Source organism: Larimichthys crocea, chromosome XIV (genome assembly GCF_000972845.2).
Source record: "Larimichthys crocea isolate SSNF chromosome XIV, L_crocea_2.0, whole genome shotgun sequence".
NCBI classification, from domain to species: Eukaryota; Metazoa; Chordata; class Actinopteri; family Sciaenidae; genus Larimichthys; species Larimichthys crocea.
The window spans coordinates 11,895,311-11,920,206 of record NC_040024.1 but is presented as its reverse complement, the minus strand read 5'-3'; the positions used below and the strand labels follow the sequence as shown (position 1 = coordinate 11,920,206).

Sequence of the window (24,896 nt, the reverse complement as noted above, 5' to 3'; positions counted from 1 at the left end):
TAGATTACCATGGCGTTTTCATGGTGCCCAGAGGATGAACCCTTTTGTCTGTTTTTGAACTGTAAACGTTTCGGTGATCCCTTAATTTCTCATCCAACCAAAAGTTTCTACCAAATACCTGCAAAACTATTGCTATTCCCTTAAGCATCAGCTGCCATAGTAAACTAAGCAAACATTAACTACTACACTTACGCTGGCATGTTTGCAGCGACGATATGAGCATGCTTGTGTGCTGAGGTTAGCCTTTAACTGCCAGCGTGTCTCGTTTTAGCAGTGTCTTGTTTTCCTTCGTATTTCTGTCATTTCAGGCTACGTGCGCGTCCTACCTGCAAATGATCAATGACTTCATCTGTTAACGCCAGTTAGGATAGGAGTTTAATCTGAAAATAGCAAACGTCTTCACGAGCATGCATCAAATATGAAACCCCTCATTGTTCACAGTCAGTAGTAGAATGTAATTTTCACATCGCACATTTTCTGCTCATTATAGACGGGGCCAGTCTGAAGTTCAGATGAATTGAGGTTTTCCTTACAAAGCCTGAATCTGCAGGGATATTTTTTATAAGTCCCTACCAACCCATTTCATCAGCCGCCAAAATAGCCGCGCTCCTATGAATACATCCCATTTCCATTCCAAAAGGCAGCAGTGGTGATTGACGTGTCCTTGTTCTCTGGTTTACATTAGATGTGAAAATAATTGGCACCTGTATTCCCGCACATGCTCTGAAGCCAGGGAAAAGCTCAGCACCAGAGGTTTCATTTCACTCCGGAGTCTGATTCCTTTTCTATTCACTCCAGATGTGGAGGCGCGCACATGGACATCTATCTGAAATAGCTGGGAAGATTAATGCAGAGAAGAGATGTGTCATATTCTCGTATTCTACTGTTGCTGACAGGTAGAGACGAGTGGCTCTGCATTGATATTTCTCACACGAATATATATAAGCCCTAATACATACAGAATATCAACTTAAGATATGTACTCGCACGTGTGCCAGTACCGTTCCTCTATCATTCACCTCATCCTCTTCTCATCATCTCATAGTGCTCTCTACACATTCCCTCTGGCGATCCCCGTAGCTACTTATCATGAGGGTGAGCCTATTGAAGTACGTTAAGCATCCAGTATCCCAGCCGGCCCTGATAGATTGGATGTGATCTTGGCGGTTTAGTGGGTTGTGTGATGCCCAGAGAGAGTAATTGCTTGCGTAATTGCACTCTGGGGAAAGGTAGAGCAGGAGGACCTAAATTCATCGTTCTACCTGCCCTCGGGCTGCATGGACAACTCTTGTCCCAGCTTTAGTCCATTCTTTACACCTTTCCATAAACACCCTCCGTCCCTCATTCCCCATTCTCCACAGTGGCTGGAGGGGAGGTTTATGGAGGAGTCAGCGGTTGGGAAGGTTGGAGGCAGAGTGGTGTTAGGAAGAGGGGGGTGGGGGGTTAGCAGGTGGAGCAGTGGGCCAGGTCAGAGGAGCTCTGCTAGGAACTGAGGAGACAGATGGAGGAGGAGATTAGGAGGAGGAAGAAGGCACCCTGTTGATAAAATGAAAAGGGAGGCAGAGGAGGAGGAGGAGGAGGAGGGGGGAAGACACGCAGAGGATATGAAAGCCAAAGTAAAGAAAGATGCGTGTTTGTGTGTGAGTGTGTTCCTGCCTCGAATATCCCTGTGAAGATAGAAAGACGAGGAAAATACTCCTGAGTCGACGAGTTGTGAGTCCCATGAGAGGCCACTTTAGATTGAGGACTTTGGGATTAAAGGCAGTGTACGGGTTAAGTCCAGCCTGTGATTTTTAAGACCATTTTTTTGGCACCTGGTTTCACTCCCGGTACAGAAGGTGAATACAGTTGACCGCAATTACTGTTAACGTTTGGCATAACTGAAAATCACCGCTGTGTGTCCCAATTCCATACAACTTATCACAGTATGCAGCAGCAGAGCACCTGGAGGTCGAAACTCCTGCAGGAAGTTTGAAGAAGAGAAACGATGTCTGCTAATTCAGTTTATTTTTTTATCACTATTATTATTTTAATGTCTCTAATATTTGCTTTTTAATTACTACGCAAGAAACCAATGTACCTTAGTGATTTTACAAACTGGAAAACACTTTTCAGCAAAGAATTCTCACCGCTTACTCGGTGTGTCTGAAGCTTTCAGCCACATTTTGTAGCCTTCCGGTCATAGCCCTGTCTCTGTTCAAGGATGAAATCTGGCATCTAGAGTGAATGACCTCCTTCATATTTCTCTAGCCTTCCATTGACTCTCAGATAAACTCCGAGTAAATATATTACGATAGATGCGCCGACGGACGTTTCTTTTAATCCTGCTCGTTTTCTTGTGTCCTGCCACAATTCCCCAGCTGCAAAGCAGCTTCTCAATTTCTGTGCATCCCATTGCAGCATGTTAGTGTCCAACAGCGTGCTCATAAATCAGGCAGATTTAGTGAGCTTGTCTTTGAGTACACTTTATTCTGTCACCTCTCTGCAATCACACAGCGTACTCACAATCTGTTTAGAATCGGTAAGTATGGAATTGGGACACAGCTCGGCAGTAAATCTGGGTTAGGGTAAGCAATGGGGTTAGGCTACCTTCTATGAGTCATGATGTCACTAATGTAAATGTAAAACGTATCTTTTCTCAGTAGCTGGGGGGAGGTGGAGATGAAGATTTCAGGTATTATACACTTAGAAAACACATTCAGCTGCACCTGCATGCACTCTGCACCTGCAAAGTTAAGGTTGTTTTTGAGTGAAGAAGAGGTTAAGGGGTGGAATTAGAACTAATTTGGGTAAATTAGGAGAAGGGCTTGCATCAGAGGTTAGATAATGATTGCAGTCAATGGAAAATCCTGGTAAGTACGGCTGAAGAAGCACACACACACACACACACACACAGGCTGCTTATGTATGCAAATGTAGGTAGGTGTGTGAGGATGATCAGCTGTCGGGTACAAATTGTTTACTGATGCAGAATCGGCGAGTCACTGGGCACCGTCCATATGTGTGATCTGCACGTCACGTGTTGCACAACCCCTCACCTCTTCTCATTTAATCCCCCCCCCCATCTCCCTCTTCTGTTACAGGAAGAGTGTGTATGTATGTTGGCAGCAGAGTTTGCTGCAGCACTGTGTGTGTGTGTGAGGAAGAGGAGGAGGAGGAAGCTCACAGGGACAGACAGATGCTGAAGGATAAAGACGTGCAGCTGAGATCTATCAGCTGCAAGGCGGGTGAGGGTGCCATGCTCTGACAACGACCCACACCTTCACACACACGCACACACACATTTCTGTACCACCCTCGGTGTGATTTTCATTCCCATCAGGGTGCATGTTTTCCTGTCTGAGGTCTTTGTGTTGCAGCCTTGCGTGGGTGTCTGTTTGTGCGTTTGCGGATGTGCGTGTGTCTATCCTTAACCTTAGCCCCTACCATTACATGCATAATGTTAACCATGCACTTACTGTAATTGCTTATGTGTACATGCTGTGTGAAAGTGATGCTTCATTTTCTGCAAATGTGTGTGTGTGTTTGTGTGGTGAGGTCTGGCAGCTGGTGCAGACTGTATCCAAAGTCACCAGGGAGGAGGATGCGGTTATGGAGAAAAGTTGAAGGTCGGTGCTGTAAACGAGGTCAGCGTGTATAAATAAGCCGTGATAAAGGCCGACATGTCAGCGTGTATCAGGCAAAGAGGTGCGTCCTCATACTCCTTCCTTCCATTCATATCTCTGCGGAAAGTACATTCAGTTATCCGGCACTGTGACAGATCTGATGTAGGTGGCATCTTATAGCTCTGCAGTTTTTAAAATTGAGTCATCTCCACCACCACGCACGCACACACCGAACGCGAGCAAGAGCCACAAACCAGCCGGTTTTCCCACACAGATAGATTCCCAGACAGAGCAGAAGGTTTGTTTTTCATGCCAGCTCCACCTCTGAACTCCTGTTGTCTCTGAAGCAGTCTGTCTTCCTCCACTACATTTAGCTCTGTCATCTGCCCTGCCAAGGTTTCAAGAGGTCAGTGCAACAGAAACTGGCTCCATCTCTGCTCTCTTTTTTAAAAAATATTTTCTTCCTTTCTCTCGCTCTCTCTGACCAGCTCTATAAAATCTCCGTGCTGTATTTGTTTCTTGTTTGGATCTCATAACCTGCAATTACAATTTTTGGTTGAGGGCATGCTGTAATTTTGCATTGCAGAGGAAATGTCTGCACTTTTGTCTTGCTCGCAGATTATCCTTCAGCCTGCAGACCCTGGTTTGATCCTCTGTAAGATCGCTCATCTGCTCTGCTGAAGTGCCTTCGAGCAAGACACTAAAGCCTTGCCAGCTTTGGGACTGCTACACTTGCAGACCTGACTTTTCCTTCAGTTTTGTTCCTCCTTTCCTCCCTATGCTCTCTCCTCTATCTGTCTTCATTTTTTCCTTTCTCTCCCTGGCTGTGCAGGAGCCAGCGGGAGGTATTCCTGCTGTATCGTATTAAAGGTCTCTTCCCCTCTTTGTCTCTGGAACTGTGTTGCTAACTTCTATACTGAAACATTGCCTGCTGGGCTGCATGATAAGCTTTTGCACAGGATGAATTTCTTAGTTGAAAATGTCACATGGGCACTGCTTACAGTCTGAGGAAATGTTTCCTCTTTCTCAGCGTGGCTTAAAAATAAAGTTTTGAATCAGTTTATGTTCGTAAAAACGTACAGAAATGAACATTTTTATTCATTTTTGTAGTTTAGGACAATTTCCAGAAAAAGCAGTCACACCTCCAAATTTTTAAAAGAACACTCCTCTAATTACTCCTCTTACCCTCGAACTTCCATACAGAGCAGCAGAACTCGTCTTTAAGTGTCTAGGATCAGTCCGAAACGCTTGATCCTACAACTCCCATAATGCAGTTCAATAGCAAACATTTCTTTAAATTCCCACTGCTCCAATTTTTAAAGCAGGCTCACTGGTTAATGTTTCTTTCTTTCCTCCTTTTTAAGTCTCAATTGCAATGCTGATGACATCACTATGACATCATCAGTTTTATTTATTTTTATTTGGAGGAGCCACTTAAGACTTCATACAACTGTTTTTACAGGCCGAGGAGGAAGTGCTGAGTAAACTGGACCACATATGTAAAACTGATGGACTGCTCCTTTAAGTTTTTGTCTCATCATCTTGCAGGTTTGATTTCCAGTGTGTGACAGCATTGTAACATTTGTTGTTCCCCGGGTGCAGCTCTGGAAAACGACACCATCACAGACAGCATGGGACAGGTACAGTACGTAAAACTCCAATGTTTAAAGGCGGACCCCACCATCCCTCTGACGTACAGTGAGGTCAGTTACATACACTCCATCTACCACATGGGGGCAGTACAGCCACAGTTTTGACAGTCCCCCACTCCTCACCTCACACATGTTTCTGTGTGTGTGTGTAATAGTGTAAAAGTGAATCAGTGTCAGTGTTCTTGGCATCCGGGGGGGGCCTCCGTGTAAACACTGGTGTGTGTGGCCCTCTGTGGTGGCCTGTCACCCGGCTCGTCCTGCACCTCATGAAGCTGAACAGGGAACTTTTGAAGTGTTGGTGCTGGATGCTGGGACTCTTCCTCTGCTCTGTCAGCTGGAGGAGAGTGAGAAGGAGAAGGCCACATCCTCCCACAGAGAGAGAGAGGAATCTTTCTGGGCTGCAGACTTATGAGGTGAATCCAGTCCAATGCTCATGCTCAGCCTTCATTCTTTTCAGGGAAGTTTTTTTTCTTATATGGTTAGCTCTGGTTTTCAGAAATATGCGACTTCCTCACAGTCAGTCTTTGAAAATACTGTCATAGTGTTCCTTTAATGCGCCTACAATGATCTCATAGTGAACCATGAGGCATTTTTCAATAACAATAAAGCTTATATACTCCTATAGGGGCTTATAGCTTTGCTGTGACATTTTTGTGTAATATCCTAACATTTCAACTGGATCCTCTCAGTGCAATCCTCCTTCCAGTGCCACATGTGAGGCCCTCTAAGTTGCATGGGGGCGCTCTTGCTCTTCCATCGTGGCACTGAGCAGAGGAGGGCGCCTTCATCATAGTTTGAGGGTGGGTGGGGGGGTTCTTCTTCTTCTGGGTTTGAAAGGAGGCAGAATAGAGCGCCAGGGAGTCCAGAGGTCCGAGTCGGGGGGCCCCTGAAACTCAGAGAGGAGGAGGAGAGAGGAGGTGCTGAAAGGGACTCGATACCGCCCCCCCCGAAAAAGCCTGGAAGAATTGCGCTCCGTCAGTGCGCCCTGCCTGCCAGTCGGAGGATGGGGATTTTTTTTCCATTCATCCACGTCCCCTTTTTCCCTCCTCCTTCTCTCAAACAAGCCAGTCGGTCTGTCAATGTGCTGCGAGCATTAGGGCAAGTCAAACCAGTGGGATTTTGAGGCAGAGAGACGGATGAGATAACGAATGAAGCGCTTTCCTGTGGACGAGAAGCGACGCGTCCAGCTCTCCAAATGATGCGCTGCATCAGACAGGCGTCAATTTCCAACAAGGACTGATGCTCACAACTCACATCTTATTATTTATTTTTTTTAATCACTTCACAAGTTTCACGTTGGCCTTTGTGCGACATTATTAGAGTGGGGATGCTTTTCTAGGTCTTTGGTTTGTTTCAGTTTTCTTGTGTTTGTAGCTTGAATTCTTGGACTTATCATCGATTTTGGATTTGTTTTTTTTTCCCCTTTCCTTTTTTTTTAATTCTCAACGAATCCTTTGCTGAAGGATTTGCGGATTTACAACCTGCGTGTTTTCACAAAGCGGAGAAATAAGGATCGTAATGCGCATTGACTAAGCCCACCGAGCATCAACATGTCTTTATGAGGATGGAGCTGTGGACACGAGTGACATCTTTTCCATTTTAAAAAACGCTCTACCTTCACTGTTTTTGGCCTGATCTCGATTGCTCCCTTCCAACAGACTGACAATATTTCTTTCTCGGTCCAGCCTGATATGTTGGAAGGTAGATCTTCTTGCGAGAAAACAAGGTAATGGGAGAGAAATCACACAGAGTCTGCACAGAGAACAAGGGAACATTGTTCGGAAAAAGACAATTAGGGCGCACCGAAAGGCAACAGAAATAGCTTCTGGGTGGCGATAAATTTCAGAGATTTCGATTCAGTGGAGTTATATTTTGAAGCCGAGGAGCACTGGTTTTGGAAAAAAAACGAGGACTAATGAGAAATTAACGGGAAAGTCATGGGATTGGCACTGAAATAGTACGATCGTGGACGCGCAGAAAAACCGTCGTTTTTTTTTGGAGATCCTGACGCACGGATTGAACAAGTTTCTCCTGCACATTTCACAACCTGCTTTTGGTTCGATCCACTATAATTTGATGAATTGTGGATCCATGAGGTTGTGTAGAGCGGGCTTTCACTTCACACTTTGACTGCCTCTACCTATAGCCTGATCGGCTTGTAGTCGCACATCCATTGTTTTGAGAGTCGCCTTGCAAACAGCATTGAGAAAAAGAAAGAAAGAAAGAAAAACACAGAATATATTGCCCATTTTCTTTTAAATGGGGCTGTATATGCTGGGTGTCAGGGTTGAAATGGCGTGTCGAGGAAGTGGGAATGGATTGTGGATCCTGCTGATATTCTTACTGGATTTACTGGGGACGACGGCCAGCAATATGGAGCCTATCTACTGGAATTCCCTGAACGAAAGGTAAGAGCAGTCCTCACTTCACAGTTTTACTGGATGCCTTATTGCAGGTTTGAACTTGAAGTTTTCAGTGCACACATGAGAGAGAGAGAGAGAGAGAGGAGAGAGAGGAGAGAGGGGGGGCCACAAACTGATTAATTGAATTTGATGTTTGAAATGTGGTAGAAGTTGTGCTGAGATTTATCCAGTGTTTAATGAAGGCATGTGTGCCTTCTGGTCATGCAACATGCCACAAAAAACACAAATAAAGTTCCATAAGGGCAGAAATTCACCTCAGAGTCCACGCAGGCCTACTGCAGAGTGGGTGCCCGTGACAGGAGCCTGTTCATTATTTTTGATTTTCCAATTTGTACTTTCTCCCCCCCCAAAAAAAAAATCACATCGTTATTGTTTACAATCTAACAGATCTCCAATCCAAACAGTGTCATTTGATAAATGTATACACTTGTAGCTGAAACAGGCTGCTCCGTTTCACGGCTGTTCTGAATTTGTCACACTCATACATTGATTATTGTTGATAATCCAGCTGCAGCTCGTCTTATTGGTAAAGTCCCTGTAAGCCAGAACAGATAGAGGCAGTGTGCAGGATAATAAAGACGTGTGTGATGCTCTAATTGCTGTTGCTGGGTGACCTTGATTAAAGTCTAGGCCCCGGCCTTGCAGGCCTCTCAAACAAACCCCCTTCGTCTGCCCACCCCGGCAAGGCTCATTTGCATTTTGTCTTTCCTTCTGGAGAAGGTGTCAGGTATTAGCTGAGGAAATGTCATTTTAAACACCTCTCGGTCGTCCGGACTTAACGACCGACACCACTTTTCTCACACCTCTGCCAATTTCCCAGTGTCTGAATAGACGCCCGGTAGCGGCGAGGGAGAGAGAGAGAGAGAGAGGGGGGTGCTGGAGAATAACAAGGCGGCTTGTATGGAGGTGACACCAGGCTTCATTTCTGCAAATTCTGGCTACATTTCTGGGGACAAACTGGGACAATGATGTTTCTCAGCTTAATAAATAGTATATGTAGGCCACCAGGCTATCAGCTTGAAGGGAGCTGGCCCAGAGTAGCTCCCATTTCTTCTAACTTTGCCTGCATTACTCACTTTATGATACAAAAAAAAAAAACAACAACCAAAAACTACAATAGCACATTGTGACTCACTTTAGGCAGCCTACCAACCTTACCACCTCAATCTCAATCTCACACACCCATACCAGGGGCTTTTTTTCCAGGACTAACAGGTTTTTAATGCGTCCATGTGCTGTAGGCTATGGCCTGGCAGGTTTCTCCCCTCTCCACAGATGTGACTGTGCGTGGGCCCCCGCTGTGGAGCCAGGCATGAAGCCCTTAATGAGGGCTTTTTGTCAGCAGTGGGTGGATTCACCCAACAGGGAGTAGAGTTGGACACGGGAGGGTAATTTTCACTGAGAAGCTAACAGCCTGGGCTTTTGAGGCCTTACAGGTGATTCCACGCCATTGTCTCCTAATGGAGTTTAGTGTTAGGTGGGTGTCATGGCTCAGTGAATGGGCCCGGCTGGCAATTAGAAGGGTGGTGCCTTTGACGCTGGTCTCCATATTCATTTCCACATTGAGATTTGCTCACTCATATATTCAAAATACAAAGCCTATTGTACACTATGGGGCTTATTCATGAAGATTACTATTCATAGTTAATCAGCTTAGTCATTGGTCCTGTTTATTTTCTTGGCCCTTTTACACACTTCCATGTACTTGTTTCTCCTCTGTCTCTACATGACAAGAGCAGTACTTTTAGTTTTAGCTGCCTCAGGGCAAATAAGTCTTGGCCCTGGGCTGAAATCTGTTAAGAGCCCCTGCTTGTCCAAATAGTGCGCATCACCCAAGGACAAAGTCCGGAGCCCACACACATGTGGTTTGTACTTCTGAAATGAGGTGAAAAGTAAGCAGAAGCAGTAGTCTGTATCAATCAGGTGCAGGGGCGCATGTATGGTTCACATCTTGTCTGTGTAGCAAATGGACTGTCACGTTGTTAACCTCCAGACCTCTGCTGGATGTGCTGCTTTGAAGTTTAGACCGTCCACCTGCAGCTTCCCCTCCGCCTTGCCTCCCGTCTTCCTTTTCCGCCTCTGTGAACAATCTGCAGCTCATTCTCTTCTCTTCGCCCCCTCTCCTTTCTTTCACACCTTTCACCTTCCTTTCTTCTCTAGCTCCTCTCCTCATGCTGCCTCTGTTTTCAATGCCCTTCTTCTGTCCCTGCTTCCTTCCACCTCACCAGTCCCCCCCTTCCCTCCCCGTCCATCTCTGGGTCTTTTTCCCTCCTGTCATTTTTTTTTTTTGTCTGTCTGCATCTCTATCTCGCTCTGTCACTCCCCCCCACCCCCCCATGCCCAACCCACCTCCAGTGGGTGACCAGACGTAGCAAATTGGAAACATGTGTCACATCCAGCCACTAATTATAGCACTACAGAAGCCACTGACGCACTCAAAGATGTGTTGGAAGTGACAGAGGTGAAGAAAAAGGAGGCACCCATGGGTGTAGCAGCGGATACGCATGCCTCTGACTCTACCACCTGATTAATTCCTGGAATACACGCTAAATAAAATGATCAGGCTGCCATAAGCTACGAGAAAATATAGTATTAAAAGGCTCACGGCCATCGAGCGCAGAGTTCCGCCTCTTTTATTGACTGCCCCGTCAGTTTAAATTACTGCAGAGAAAAGAGACAGGCTTGTACATTGAGGAATATAAACAGAGACAGGTGCCAGAAGGTGAGTGAGAAGCAGAAGGTGCTGTAGGGAGAGCAGCGTGGGGGTAGAGACAGTCCTAACCCTATAAGTAAATCAATAGCAGTTAAGTCTGAAGTGCCAATACAGGTTCTGCTTGAGGAAGAGGGAACTGAACCAGAACGATCACCTTGGGAAGAGCGTCCCTCTCAGACATACATTATCCTTATCTCAGCATCTCCTATTATCGGCCTTACACAGCCGCCCTAATGAAAGATCGAATCTTACATTACTGCTCGGGAGTTTGGGGGATAGGTTGAAGTGGACCGGGTGCTGGGGTGGCAGGTGACCCATACACACACACATGCACACACACACGGGATGAACAACTGTAGGTCACATTGGTGGCCACACACACACACACAAATTGAATTCAAGTAGGGAGAATGTTGGCTGTGGTCCTCTGATCACAGCATATGGAGTTTTGTAGTTTCTGGCCCTTTTGCAAGTTTGATTTCAGCATCTGTTCTTAAGGCCAAAAACCTCTCATTCACCCCTTCCTCCGCTCACACTTTCTCTCTTCCTCTTTTTTTTCTCTCTCTCCCTCTTTTCATACTTTTGCAAAAAGGCTGTAGATTATTGTAAACGGCTGCTCGAGGGTGGGCGTCTCCTCGCTCAGCGCTCCCGGTGACTTGTAATACAACTATTCCCCCTAAGATCCACATTAAAATTTAATCCCCCCTTCCCGTTTCTCAATAATTCATTAATCGCCGGCTAATTGGCGCCGGATAAAAGACTAGCTAACTAGGCTAAGTGTTTCAAGTATAAAAAAACCAGAGAAAAGACTCCAAAAAAAAAAAAAAAAATCACTAGAAATCTTCTCGGCGAGGGCATTCTGGGACCGAGCACAGAGAGTGGAATAAGTGTTAGTGGGTCAAACAGGGTGTCATATTAAATGAGCGTCATTCCAACACCCGTTTATTGATCGGCTGTATGTTCGAAACTCCACACCCGGTTTCAGCCACTCCAACCCCCATTTAAAAATCCGCCCATAGGTTTCCCATTCATGAATAATGCATGCATGCACCGAGGCTTTTCTGGGCTGTGTGGATAAGTAAGCAGAAGCCTGGTAAGCCTACACGCATCCTTAGGCTAAATGATTAGAGAATATCCATTGGGTAGTTTTTTTTTTTTTAACTTTATTTTAAGAGTGAGGGGGTGTGAAAACAAAAGATGGAATGTAATGGAGAAAAAAGGAGATGGAAAGAATATGAACCATATTGTTCGAGCTGCCTGTTAGAACAAGAAAGCAGCAGCTTCACTCCCTCACCCTCTTTCTCTTCCTACCTCCCTCTCCCTTGGTGAAAAAGAGGAGTGTGTGTAAGTTTACGAGCTGAGAGCAACAGGAGCTGTGAAAAGAAGGTTTCAGCTGATGTGGCAGAATGGAAAGGCCAGAGGAAGGAGAAGGAGAAAGCAGCCAATCCAGGCCAGCGGCTGGGATCCTTTTCTTCCTTTTCTTTTCTTTTCTTTTCTTTCTTTCTGTTCTGTCTTTCTTTGCCAGGCAGATGGATGCACAGGTATGCAGTCGGACTGTGAAAAATCGAGACATGTGAACAGACAGATCTATTGCAGCCCGCACGTTCTCAACAGATGTCCGCACACACGCACGTAAATGACCCCCGGGGGGCTCGACCTCCCCTCCCATCTATGTCGGACACGTGTGTAAAGAGTGTGTGGTCCTCGTGTATCTCCTTTTGTTGCGTGTGCAAGTGAGCATTAAACACACACCGCCGCAATGAGACAGTAAACACTGGAGGCCAGATATGTGTGCCCACAACCTCACACACACACCGGAGAGGTGAGGGAATTGGCAGGCGTCACGGACTGTTGTTCCACTCGGAATTCATTCATTATTTTATCACTCGATTATAAGTTTATTTGGCAGGGGCAGTGCACATTCATCAACATCATAACAGCTATAAAGCGGTGTTGTAAATATGCTGGGGTTAGCTAAAGAACTAATTTACTTCCCCAGTCCCAGGGGCTTTAGAAGTGACTTTGGGATTTTGGTAATTGTTAAAAGTGCTGATGATTAGTATGAAGGAGATTAAAAACGTGTGGCTGGCTGAGCTAGCTCAGAGTGTTGGAAACGCATGCAGAAACAAGCGGCTTTTTGCCCCCGGAAACATACGCATGTACAGAAACACACACCCTACTACAATGGTAGTAGTGGTAACAGTAATCCAGGCCGTAGGTCTGAAGGGGTCACATGTGTCCCAGCATCACTGGGCAGATTGCCTTGGGTGGCTGAACCTAGAGCCCCTTAGCAAAGCCAGCCAACACACATACATACATACACACACACAGACACACACACACACACACACACATACATACACACACTGGCCTCTCATTAGCTTGCTTCACAGCACACCCTGCCTAAGCAGGATCATCCAATCCTCCTGGCAGCATTTGGACTGGGCCAGGTCAATCCTCCTCCCCCGGGTGACACAGAGAAGCGGACTGGTGGGATGAGAAGCCAGTATGAAAGTGTGTGTGTGTGTGTGTGTGTGTGTGTGTGTGTAGACTTTATAGGCCAGAGGGGGTGTTCAGCGTGGAGGCAACCTCTGTCACACTGTTCATCACCTTCTTTCTTTCTTAAACTCACATTCCAGTCTCTTAGCTCTTAGCCCTGCTCCTCTGCTTCCTCCTCACTCCTCAGTTTTGTTTAGGCTCAGTATCACGACACAACATTGGGTCGGGCTCGTATTACAGCAGCTACTGAAGCTTCGGCATCATTCCAGATAAACGGGATAGCAGCGGGAGGGAGTTAACATCGTTTTGTGTGTGTGTGTGTGTGTGGATTCTGGTTTGTGACAGAGGGCGTGCAGGCATTTGTGTGTTTGTGCTATGAATACTAAAATGTGTGTTAGGATTTCCAGACTCTAAGCTGTTCTGATGTATGCCATGTGCACTTGCACTTCAAAAAGTCTCCTTCTCATAGTCTCCTTTTTTTTCTGTCAGTGTTAAAGTCTTCAGAATCAGAATTCCATATTTCAGCCTTAAAATGAACCTGATTCAGGTGTTTTCTACAATTATGCACAGGTAGCTTACTTAACATTTTCTTGATTCCAGTGCAGTCATCTGCATTATCCTCACTTGTTTCACACCTTTGAACGCAACTCTTGAAAAAGGTTGATTTCCACTGGCAAACAATTAGAATTTCTTTCACCTTTCTTGAAGAAATAAACAGGATTTTAAGTGTCTGCTCAACTGCTCTCCCCTCAAGTAACATTAAGGTGGAGTCCTCCTTTGCATAGCCCTGTACGTTATGCAGAACTTATCAAATGCAAACAAAAGACATGTTTGGTTGGCTTATTTCCAAGTCACATGCTCAGCAGCCAGAGTTCATTCCAGTTTTAGCCTTTGCGTTCCATCATTTTCATCAGCAATCAAACTCCATCATTTTCCCTTCATCGTCTGTCTGTGGCTGTCAGCATTTGATTGGACACTGGCCCGAAAATGATTTTCTAACTAAATGTTAAAGAGAGACAGAGTGTGTGTGTGTGTGTGTGTGTGTGTGTGTGTGTGTCTACACAAGAGAGACAAATGAGTGGGTTTGCTAGTGGACAGCTGTGCCTTGTCACAGCTGAAGTTTTGGCAAACATGTTCGACCGATATGAGCAGAAGGGCAGAAATAGAAGAAGTGGGTGTTGTCAGGGTGAGATGAGGGAAAGATAGAGGAGACGGGAGGAGAGCAGAGAGATGGCAGGGTCAGCGAAGGACACAAAAAGCATGAAAGACAGTGAGGGAAGGCGAGTTAAGAGAGAGATGAATGGTTTGGGAGCGCACTCGGGTTTGACAGCGGTACTGGCTGATGTGACACAGCCCAGACAGGGAGAGTGACTGATGATCCATAGGTCACCACCATGACTAGCTGCTTCCTGCTCACATACAACCGAGATGGCCTCTCATTCCTCATTACTGACACGTCCCATAATATTTATCCCTGTGAAGTCCAGCATGAAACCTGGTAAGCTTTAAAAGTATTCATTGACTTTCGGGGCAGAATGAGCTCTTTGATCAACTTGGCGTGGAGCGATTAAGAGACTGGCAGTGTTTTCTCCCTCTCTGTATTTACTGCAGTTCATCTTTATGATAAGACGAGACGCTGCGGACACACACACACGCACTTCACACACAGTATGCAAGACTCACAGAAGCAGAAATGATGCCAAATGCCTCGCAGCAGACCAATGTGTTGATAGACTTAATTTGCCAAAAGCTAAATCAATTCCTTTAAAAGAAAGCTCTACTGTCCCACTGCATAATCAATATTTGAAGTTCATTGCACTCCAGGATGAAGTGTTGTAATTTACATTTAATTGTGAACCCACCTCCTATTGCATTTAATCTCCGAGACTGTGTATCAGCTGTTTGTGGGCAAAAAGAGGGATAATAACACAGTGAATAAAAGTCACCACGTTTCTCCGAGTCAGTGTACGAGGCGTGCTTCTTATTCAAAAGTCAACTTTCATTCTGGCCTATTGAGGCTACAGTTAAATAGCTTCTGCCTTTCTTGGATTTTCATCTTGTGTGATTTGGTGGTGAATCTAGGAGGCTTTGTTATTTGATTCTGCAAAATACACTCCAAAACCTGACATTTAACTGGATGCTTTTTCTTTTATTGTGATCCACTGTAGCTGAGGTGGAACAGAGTCTCTTTTATAACAGAAAATACACCGTCAAACAACGAAATGGACCCAGAAATGCAAGGCACAATGCTGCTAGCTGTATGTGTATGTGATGAAGTGGTTACAGGTGGCGTTTTCTTGAAATATCTCATTTTGTATTTATATTTTTGGCATAAGAAGTCATTATCCAGAGATTTGCAGAAAAAACACAGAGCCACAAAAGTAAGCATACATGAATCACTCTTGCCTGCAAGGAGCCTGGTAACAAAGCAGAGCAACTATTCACTGCTCAAGTACAAATACGATACGTGGCTTTTATTTGTGTGGGGGCTGGTTGGAGGGGGTGTGGATCCTCCTGGCTGTTGGAGTAGATGTTTGGTCTCTTGTGTGGGAGATGTGGAGACCTGTTACTCCAAAAGCGTCTTAGCCTTTAGATAATCTTTACCCATTTACTTACAATGGGTCAGCGATGATCCTCATACTAAGAGGCTTTAGTGGGAAACCTTGTCCTGCTCTACCCTGCTACAATAACATCCAGTCATCTTGAAATTTGGCTTACTAATAAACAAAAACATTTAAGCAAAGACCGACTTCTCTACCTCAGATCTTTTGTAATATTCTCCATCACTAACCAGCACCTTGATTAGTTTTCCAGACTTCACGCTTTCTTCTCCTGATGCTTTAGTGTGTGTGGGTGGGTGTGTGCACATATGCATAGTTCTAATTAGGAGGTAAAAGACCATACAGCGAGCGTACTCCATCTGGCTTTGGCATTAGCCCATCATTCTTACAGTCTATGGGGAAACTGACCTTGGCTAGCTGTGCAAGGAAAAATCATGCTCCATTTCCTGGGTTCTGCATTAGATATAATTTAAGCAGGGCTGACGTTAAAAATGCAAGATTAAGATGGAAATGTAAGATTAAGATTAATTCTTCAGTCTGGGATGCGGGAGGTTCGGGGCTTTATGTAGCTGTTCTCAGTTTGTACAGAGCACACACTGAGGTGGAAGGAAGTGCGTGTCAAGTGTTTCTGTTTTAAATCGCTTTTGTGATTTGAAAAATCTTCACTTGTGGTTGAACTCCGTAAACTTTTTTGGCTCAAGGTTTCCCGCTTCTATTTTTCACTGATGTTGAGAAGGGAAGAGAAACTGTGAACAGTTTTCACATTATGTATTCATTTAAGCATCGGAATATTATTCTCTTTTAAAGGAACAGTTCAACATTCTGGGAAATATGCTTAATCGCTTTCTTGCCGAGGGATAGACGAGAAGATCAATACCACTCTGATGTCTTTGAATTAAGCATGGAGCTGGAAACAGGAGGCGATTATCTTAGCTTAGCTATTATCTTAGCTTAGCATAAGACCGGCTGCAGAGAGAAAGAGTCAGTCCGGCACTCACCAAAGTTTAAAAATCTGCCTAGCAGCTCCCCTAAACCCAAAGTGTTGAACATTCTGCATCCTGTTGGTTTTAATCACGCAAACAGCAATGTAAAAAGATGATCCTTTGTGCACTTAATGTGAGATTTCACTATTAAAATCACATTATCACAACATTTTGCTCGATTTTCTCAAACGTATGGAGCTTTGCTGAACACAGCAGCCGAGATTTATGTTGGTTGCAGGTTACAGCTGGGTGTATTAACTCACTATCCAACATCTCGCAATGTCTTTTTAAAGTTTGCTACCATCAGCCACCATAAACTAATAGTCATGTCAGACTAAATAAAGGTGTAGCAGCAAAACCCACGAGTGTCATTTGTGAGTAGGAAAGTGCCGTTTTCTTTCTCTTAAAACGCGGCCTGGCTTTGATATCAGTTTGAAGGGTTATATTTCTCTCATTGGACGGAGACAATCCAGCCTTCTGAACCTCCTTTCAAAGCTCCATTGTACTAAACTCAAAAATGCACGGTTGTCAAACTAAAACAAGGCTGTTTCTCGGACATTTTGCCGATAAAAAGTATTTTGAACTGAAGCGATGATTTAAGGCCAAGTACATAAGTAAACTAGCTGACTGGCTCCAAATGATTGTTTCTTTTTTTTTTTTTTTTGCAGCGTACGGAGCGCAGAGCTGTGCTTTTGTTGTTTAGGACAACTAACTCTAACAAGATCCATCTTGTATAGAAAGAGCGGTGAAGTGGGTTGTTGTTGCCCCGTCCACATGCCATCATCTGATACCCCAGCACTGGCTATAATAAACGACTCGGAGCTGCTTTTTAGCGGTTTTACCCTCCTTTACTTTCTGTCTCTGTCTTTCTCTCTCTCCTTCTCTCTCTCTCTTGCCTTTTGTCCTCATGTCTTGCAGTCAGCCTTAACACACACCAGCGTCCGTATACACTGGCAAACACAGGCCGGGGCGTGCATGCTCACAGCGGATAGCTTGTGTATACACACACACACACATACTCATGCATGCACAGATGAAAAATGTTATTGCTCTCGGTGCTGGAAAAAGTCCAAGTGGAGGGGTTGGGTTTCTTCTGAGGTACCCCCCCTCCACCCACCCACCCACTCCGTCAGTAGCATATCCCTCACTCCTTCCTTCCATTCCTCCTTCTCTGCTCTCTCGCTTCGCCCCCCCTCCTCTGCTCCCCGTGAACAAAAGAGCCCCCTCCCTCCCCCCCAGCACTTCCACTGAAAGCCCTCACACACACTCTGCTCTCCGGCTTCGCACTCTCCCACACGCACCCTTACCCCTCTCGTAGTCTGTAAAACCAGTCCACTTCTCCGCACTAATCCCCCCCCTTCATTTCTTTTGTCTTTTCCTTTACTTTCTCTCGTTCTCGTTGCCTGGCTCAGCACCAGTGTAAATTTTCTTCTCTACATATCCAAGCCGTTATCATGTTACAGCTAGCTGGCAGACAGTAAAATTTATTCCCTCTTTTTTTTTTCCCTTTTTTTTTTTTTTTTTTTAAATTGCTCTCATCTTTCCTTCCCCTTTTCTCCCCTTTTTTCCCCCCACTCTGGTCCCGTTTCGTCTCTCTTCTTCTTTGTGGGTGGGTTTTTGATGTGCAGTCTCTGTTTCTTCTCATTCGCTCATCACCGTCAAGCAGTAAATAGGTCCTCTGTAGTGAAGACAGGATGAATAATCATGATTGCCTATCACTACGGTGTCAAAGTAATTTGGGAGGGTCTGCGAACCAGAGCTCGGCCTCATCACACACACACACACACACACACACACACACACACACACACACACACGTATGTGCTTGAGCAGATGTACCACTCCTCTTTTGACGTCCTCTGGAAATCAGGAAACCATTCCCTTCATTAGCTATCCCATCTTCTAACCACCTTTCCAAAAGTCTCTCTGTCTCTCTCATTCTTTATCCGTCTTGCTCTTGATCGGAGGGCAGCTGTATTGCAGGTCCCCAGCCACAGAAAGGGGGAGAAGAGAAGAAAAAAAAAAACAGATGGAGCACCCTCCTTTCTTCCCTTCTTTTCACCCTTTTCTTTTCTTTCTTCCCTCCTTCCCCACAAAGAAAAATCAAGCCAGAAAGAATGTTGGTGCGCAGGGGGGGTAAAAAAGGAGGGGGAGATGGGACAAAAGCCTTCCTTTTCGACAGTCTCCCTCTTGTGTTCTTTTTGGTCTTCAGTTGATGGATGGGTGGCACGACTGTGGGTCACTGTGCCGTACATGTGCAGTCCTGTACCTCATGTGCGGATTTGCACATTTGCGTGCGATGCTTATAACTCTCTGGCAGTTTTTTGGTCTTCGGGCTTTGCAACATACTCGTGTCTGTCCTTGCTTGCTCGCTAACACACAGCTGCTGTGGTGTTTGTATTTGGCTCCCGATTTTGTGTGTTTCAGTAAAGCCACTGGTCCCAGTTAGGCCTAGCCCATCTGGAGCCTAAGTCCTGGGTGGCCGTTATATCTATGTGTGTGTGTGTGTACACAGCTGAGCACTGCAACAAGTCCAAACTCTGAGGTGTGTGTTCTGGCACTTGGTTAATCATACACATTATCTGATTTCTCAAAGCCTTAATATGGCTGCTGCAGAGCGGCCAAACAATGCCACTATCGTGCATAAGTGCTGTAATTCAGCTGTATTTTTTTTTAGGTTATCTCCTTTTAATCAAAACCTTTGCTTTCTCCTTATGTTTCTTCTTAAATGTAATCACTCTGGTGATGGGCGAGCTAACTCTATTATAGCGGTACTTAGCTAGAACAAAAGAATTCAATCAAGGTCTTGTTTAAGTGCTTCTGTATCCTCACGATGCCCTTGCATGCTGAATAGAGCCAGTTTTTATGTGCGCCTGCTACTTGTGTGCTATTGTGTGGATGTCAGGCATGCGTCATGCGTGGGTGCATGTGCTTGTGTACATGCCCTGCGTGGGTTTGTGTACACCCCCCCACCACCACCACCACCACCGCCGCCGCCGCCACCCCCTTCTTCCCCTTCCATCGCCACATTAAGCATTATTTGCAAAACAACAAAATCACGGGAGACAAAGCGAGGTTTCTGGGCGAGCCTGAAAAGAGGAGAGAGTGAAAACAACTGCAACAGGCCTGTACCACTTGACCCTATCAAGGGGGCGGGGGGGGTGTTGTGGGGAGGTGATGAGGTGGTGATGAGGTGGTGGTGGGGGGGGGGGGGGGGTCGATGGGTGGTGGTAAGCCAGGGGAGAGATAATCCCTCCAGTCATGCCGGCCCCTGTGCGCTCTGGCTCTAACGTGGCACACTGGGCTGTCAATCACTCAACAAAGCTGTCTGTAAGGGGATTATGAACCCGCGGACCCTCCCTCCTCTCCCTCACCCTTCTGTCTTTCTCCTCCCATCGCCTTTTCCCCTCTCGTCGTCTTCTCTCCACCACCACCCCACCCGTCTTTTTTTCCAGACCATCGCTTGCACCCTGCCCCTGTTTTCCACCTTCAAACCTGACCGTCAGTCCCCTCGTCCACTGTCCTCTCACAACAAAGTGCATCTTTCTCCCAGCGCACATTTTGCTTCGCTGTCTGAAGCTTACTTTATCTCCAGCTTTCCATCCGTCCTCCCTCTGTCCCCCTTAAGCCCTGTTTCTCTCTCTCCAAAGCCCTTCCCGCTCTTTCTCTATCTCTTCGTCCCACCCGTGCGTTATTGCTCACCTAGACAAGAGACAGGTGTTTTTGTGCGTGTGTGAGTGTGTGTGTGTGTTTTTTTTAGAAGGTGACAGGTTTCCCATACTGTGAGACTGAGGACATCGTCCGTGCCCCTACACACAACAGCAAGAACTGGTAAAACAAGGAAAGATGAGCACATAGTGCAAATAATTATTAGTTTATTCTTGCACTTTTTATTGTCACAGTCATGGTTGGTCTTCACTTCTGCATGTATTCTGTCTGTTTACACATTGACAAATGTTCTCCTCAAAGAAAATATGGCAAATAAACGTGCAAAGATGCAGAATCTGATACAAAATACCCACTTTCTTTCTGCATGCAAGCCTCGATTCACACCTTTCTGAAGCCCGGGCACACACAAAACACACATACACCGCCTGGCTAAATGTCACCTCTCCTATAAATGTGATGAATAGCTCGCAGTCCTATCTTATCTCTCCATTCTTAAGCGTGCTGTTTTAAACCCGAGCCCCTCCTCCCTCTATTTAATTCCCAGTTTTTCCTCGTCCGCTATCTCTCCATCTAAACGTCTGTTTAACTTAAACGTCTGTCAGTGCTCCGACGAGCGTTCACTCCTCACCTCCTTGAACCGGTTTGCCCACCTGTGGTCCTGTTTCATTATCTCGCTCTCTCCCCCTTTGTTTTTAACTCCACTCCATTTCGCACATACTATCTCCTCTTTCTCCTTTTTTTTTTTTTCTGACTGGTTTGCCCAGTAGGTCACATTAACTGGTTAATCTGCCCCAATCCTATGAATAATCTCACTGCTTTAATCCAACCTCCGGCAGACAACGCTGCACAGGAGAAATCAAGATTTGTCTTTCTGGTAGTGGTGAAAAAGAGATGGAGGGGTCATGGTTTTATCAGTTTTAAAGCAACTTTTAATTAAAGTTCATGTAGGTATTAAAGGCTCCCATTTATAGGTCAGTAGGTTAGGTTTATCCTCTTTTAATTTAGCTTTATAGTATTTAATATGTATTGTTTATGTAAGGTACATCTTTTTTTTCCTTTTCTCTCAGAAATACTAAAATTGTATTTTTACTATTTAATTTGTTCACGGGTTAAAGTGTTGTTTTCCATGGCTGGGTTTAGACTTCTTGTTAACATTAATAACCCTGAAGTAGACTATGATGCAAAGAGACTTCAATTATAAAGAAACACCCCCCCAAAAATTGATGGAGTGATGCTGAGATTTAACAACCATTCATTTCACCATTAGGAGAGCGCGATTCGACAATGACGAAGAGTGAAAGCAGGGGAGTGGGGCAGATGAGGGAGGGAGGGAGAGGGAGACTTAATGTGGGTGACAGGGTTGTTATCTAGCAGGCGGCTGATGGTTTTAACAGCTGTATTATCTTGCGTATCTTATATTGGATTAAGCTTCATTCTCTTACACGCGTCGCACTCTGATTGACACTCTGATTAAAGACATCCATTGGCAGAGTGGGGGAGAGAAATGAGAAAAAAAAGGGTGAGGAAGGGGAGAAAGGAGGGGGTGAGGAGCAGTGCTTCAGCTAGACCAGCACCTGCTGAGTACCTAGAGTACCATTTCTGTATTGTATACATGAATATAGGTGCTGTGTGAGTGTTAAGCTATTTTTCTGATCTGAAATGAACATCTAAATATGTCCACATCGGATTATGCAGATCAGTAAGGCTTTTGTTCGCAGCTACTGCACTATACACATGCCTCGCAGTAGAAGGCTCCCACTGTTTCGCTATAAAACTTTTTAATGTCAAGCAGCAGGAAAAGTTCAGTTTGCATTTTATCTGGCGCCATCAGGAGAGCTGTACGTGCGTTGAGCCATCAGTTCAGTGCAAGAGGCGGCTTGCTCGACAGGGGTTGTTGAGGGTGCGCAGGATCCCAGCAGCGTGGATGTCCTCTTTGCCGTGGCACGGCGTGGTGGAAATGCATGCGTTCACGGCTTGGCGAGCTTTGGGCGCAATTAAAAGTGGGCTAACCTGTTCGCATGGAAAAAACAGTAAAAGCCTCGGCCAGAACGTCCTCGTTTCCTGCCCAAACAAGCCACGAGAGGTGAAGGGCGAGAGGTGAGAGGAGGTGTGAGGTGGAATATGCGGTCTAGCTGCCGGATAAAGGGCTTAGATTTCTTCTCGTGCCTTTTGAAATCTCCTGGCCATAAATGGTGTGTACAGAGCCCAGCAGGTAATTTGTGCACACGAAGTACTACAAGTGGATTTTTTTTTTTAATCTATTATGAATTAGCAATTTATTCCCCTCAAATGAATAATTTTTGCACATAATTCATAATTTGCTGCACGTGCACCTGGTTAAGAGTCCTTGCAGATTTTTTTTTTCTTCTTTGTTTTATATAAATTCCAGCTCAAACACTGATGAAGAGTAAAGACATAGGAGAGATGAAGGGGGAGAGAACGGAGGGTGGAGCGCTGTGGAGGGAGGAAAGAGGGTTAAGAATAAAAAAAGAGAGAGAGAAAGAAGAAGAAAGGCAGGATGAGTATGTGTCATACCTCTTATTAGAAACTGTGACTCTGATCTATTTGGTCTCATCTCACACCTCCGCCTTTGCACGTCACTTTCTCTCTCTCTCTCTCACTTCTTTTCTTACCCACTCCCCTCCCGTCTCTCTCTCCGATTCTCTCCCTTTCTACCTCCGTCTCTCCCTTTGTCGCACTTGTATCCATCTCTCGCTATTTCTCACTCCTTCGCTCTTTCATACCCTGCAGTCTCTCACCAGCAAAAAAAACTTCTCATGCTCAGTTTGGTGTGCAGCCTGTCAAGCTTGCTTTGAATACACACAGTCTCTCACTCACACACACACACACACACACACACACACACACACCAGCACCAGCGTATACTTGTATAACTCTAGCATACAGCCAAGGGAATAATAGAATCAAGGAATACTCCGAGATAAAGCGGAGAAGGGGGGCGAATAAAAGGATAAAGCAGACTGAGAGGGATGGAGAGCTTCATATTATTAATTTAGCTGGAGAAAGAGAAAGAGAGGGAATTTCTTTCAATCCCTCCCCCTACACCGCTGCTTCCATAGAGCTCTATAGTGGCACACAATGGAGAGATTGGAGCAGGAGGGGGGAGAAACAGAGAGGTAGATAATCCATCCTGCTGTATAAACCATGGAGTTAACGGTTTCATAGCGCTGGCTTTTTATCCCTCCGTCATCTTGCGCAACAATCTGATTTCTGTCCATCTTTTCTTTGCCATCTTTAATTTACTTTCTCTCGGATCTTTCTTCTCTCCCCTCCGTCTTCATCTCCATCCTCCCATCCCTCCTGTAGCTCCTCCATCTACCTCTCTGTGGGCTCTCTCCCCTAATCCTCCGACATTTCTTCCAGACCTATAGACTAGAATAAACCTGCCCACACCCAGCCGGGCATGTGCGAGAGTGTGTGTCTGCACACACACACACACACACACACAGACATGGCTCTTTGTGTCCTATACGCATGCATCACATGCCAGTGTATGATTTCTGTGTGCGGTTGAGAGTGTATGTTCGCAGTTGGCAGCCCACTTGCCCGTCGAATTTGGCAGAATATCTCCTCATCTGGCACAGGAAGAAGGGAGGGCGTCCCATAGCGAGGGATTACACCGACTTACACACACACACACACACATACATACACACATTTATTGGCACATATTTGCACATTAAGAAATGCAAAGCCCCGCGCTTTCAGCCACACGCGGACTTATTTGGGGTGGCTTGCTCATTCAGACACCGGGATATCGGTTTCTCTAAATTTATTAGCAAGTATTATGAGCTGAGAAAGTTTCAGTGCAGTCCTTCAAAAAGAAAATATGCACCCACAAAAAGCGCTCGTCACTCCTTGAGGCTTAGTACGTTGGAGAGAGTAAATATTTTTAGCCACGCGCGAAGAAAAAGCCGACACTTCTTTATGTTGCCATAAACCGAGCTGTCTCGGCAGGATGTGTCTGGCGTTGGGGAAGCAGCTTTCTAGCCTCCGTGCCCAACAAGAAGTGAAATGCCAATGAAATGCATTTCTGTAATGGGCGTGCTGACAGTGCAGCCGCTACAAGCACCGGGAGGAAATAGTCTCCAGAAGCCTGTTACTGTAAAGTGTTCCTTTGTCTCCGAAGAGAACTGGTGGGAGCTGGTGGGAGGTAGGCCAGAGGGGTGGGAGGAGGGGGATAGCTAGACCGGGCCCTTTTGTATGAACCTGATTGATAGGTGAGTCTGACCTTTAGCACCTCTTGAGAAATCCAACAAGTCATTCTCTCGCCTTATATTTAGTCCCCTCTGTATCTGCTTCACACACACACACAATCACACACACACACTTTCAGACAGGCCCTGGATGGAAACCTAATTCTGTCTTTTCTTTCTCTCCTTTTCAAAAACCTTCCAATTACAGCCACTCCATTTTCCACCTCCCTTCCTCTCTCCATCTCCCCCTCCCTCCTTTCTTAACGAGCAATCTTGTTAATGTCAGAGCGCCTCTCTCTCTCTCTCTCTCTCTCTCTCTCTCTCTCTCATTCAGGCCTTTTGGCCCATGGAGAGAAAGAGAGTTATGAAGAAGCAGAGATAGAGAAATCAGAGCTCCGCTGAAAGAACAAGTGCTGGATGAGAGTGGCAGAGGGAAGGCAGGGTGAGGGCAGAGAGAAGCCAGAGCCTCCATAATAATGGCCAGACAAGTGTTTGAGATTACTGCCCTGGTTTCAGGGGGGGACATAATTATATGCTGCACAGGCTGTCGGGAAGAATGAGATGAGGGGGGCAG

At 45.6% G+C, this 24,896-nt stretch overlaps 1 protein-coding gene across 1 annotated transcript in view; it reads left to right on the top strand.

The window, feature by feature from the left end:
* Positions 1-6,152: 6,152 nt before the first annotated feature.
* Positions 6,153-24,896, top strand: part of efnb3b (ephrin-B3b) — a 73,842-nt gene continuing 55,098 nt past the window's right edge. Inside the window, exon 1 of the mRNA XM_010738763.3 lies at positions 6,153-7,665. Coding sequence (XP_010737065.1) covers positions 7,517-7,665 — 149 coding nt within the window. The 5' untranslated portion in view covers positions 6,153-7,516. The remainder of the gene's footprint in view (positions 7,666-24,896) is intronic.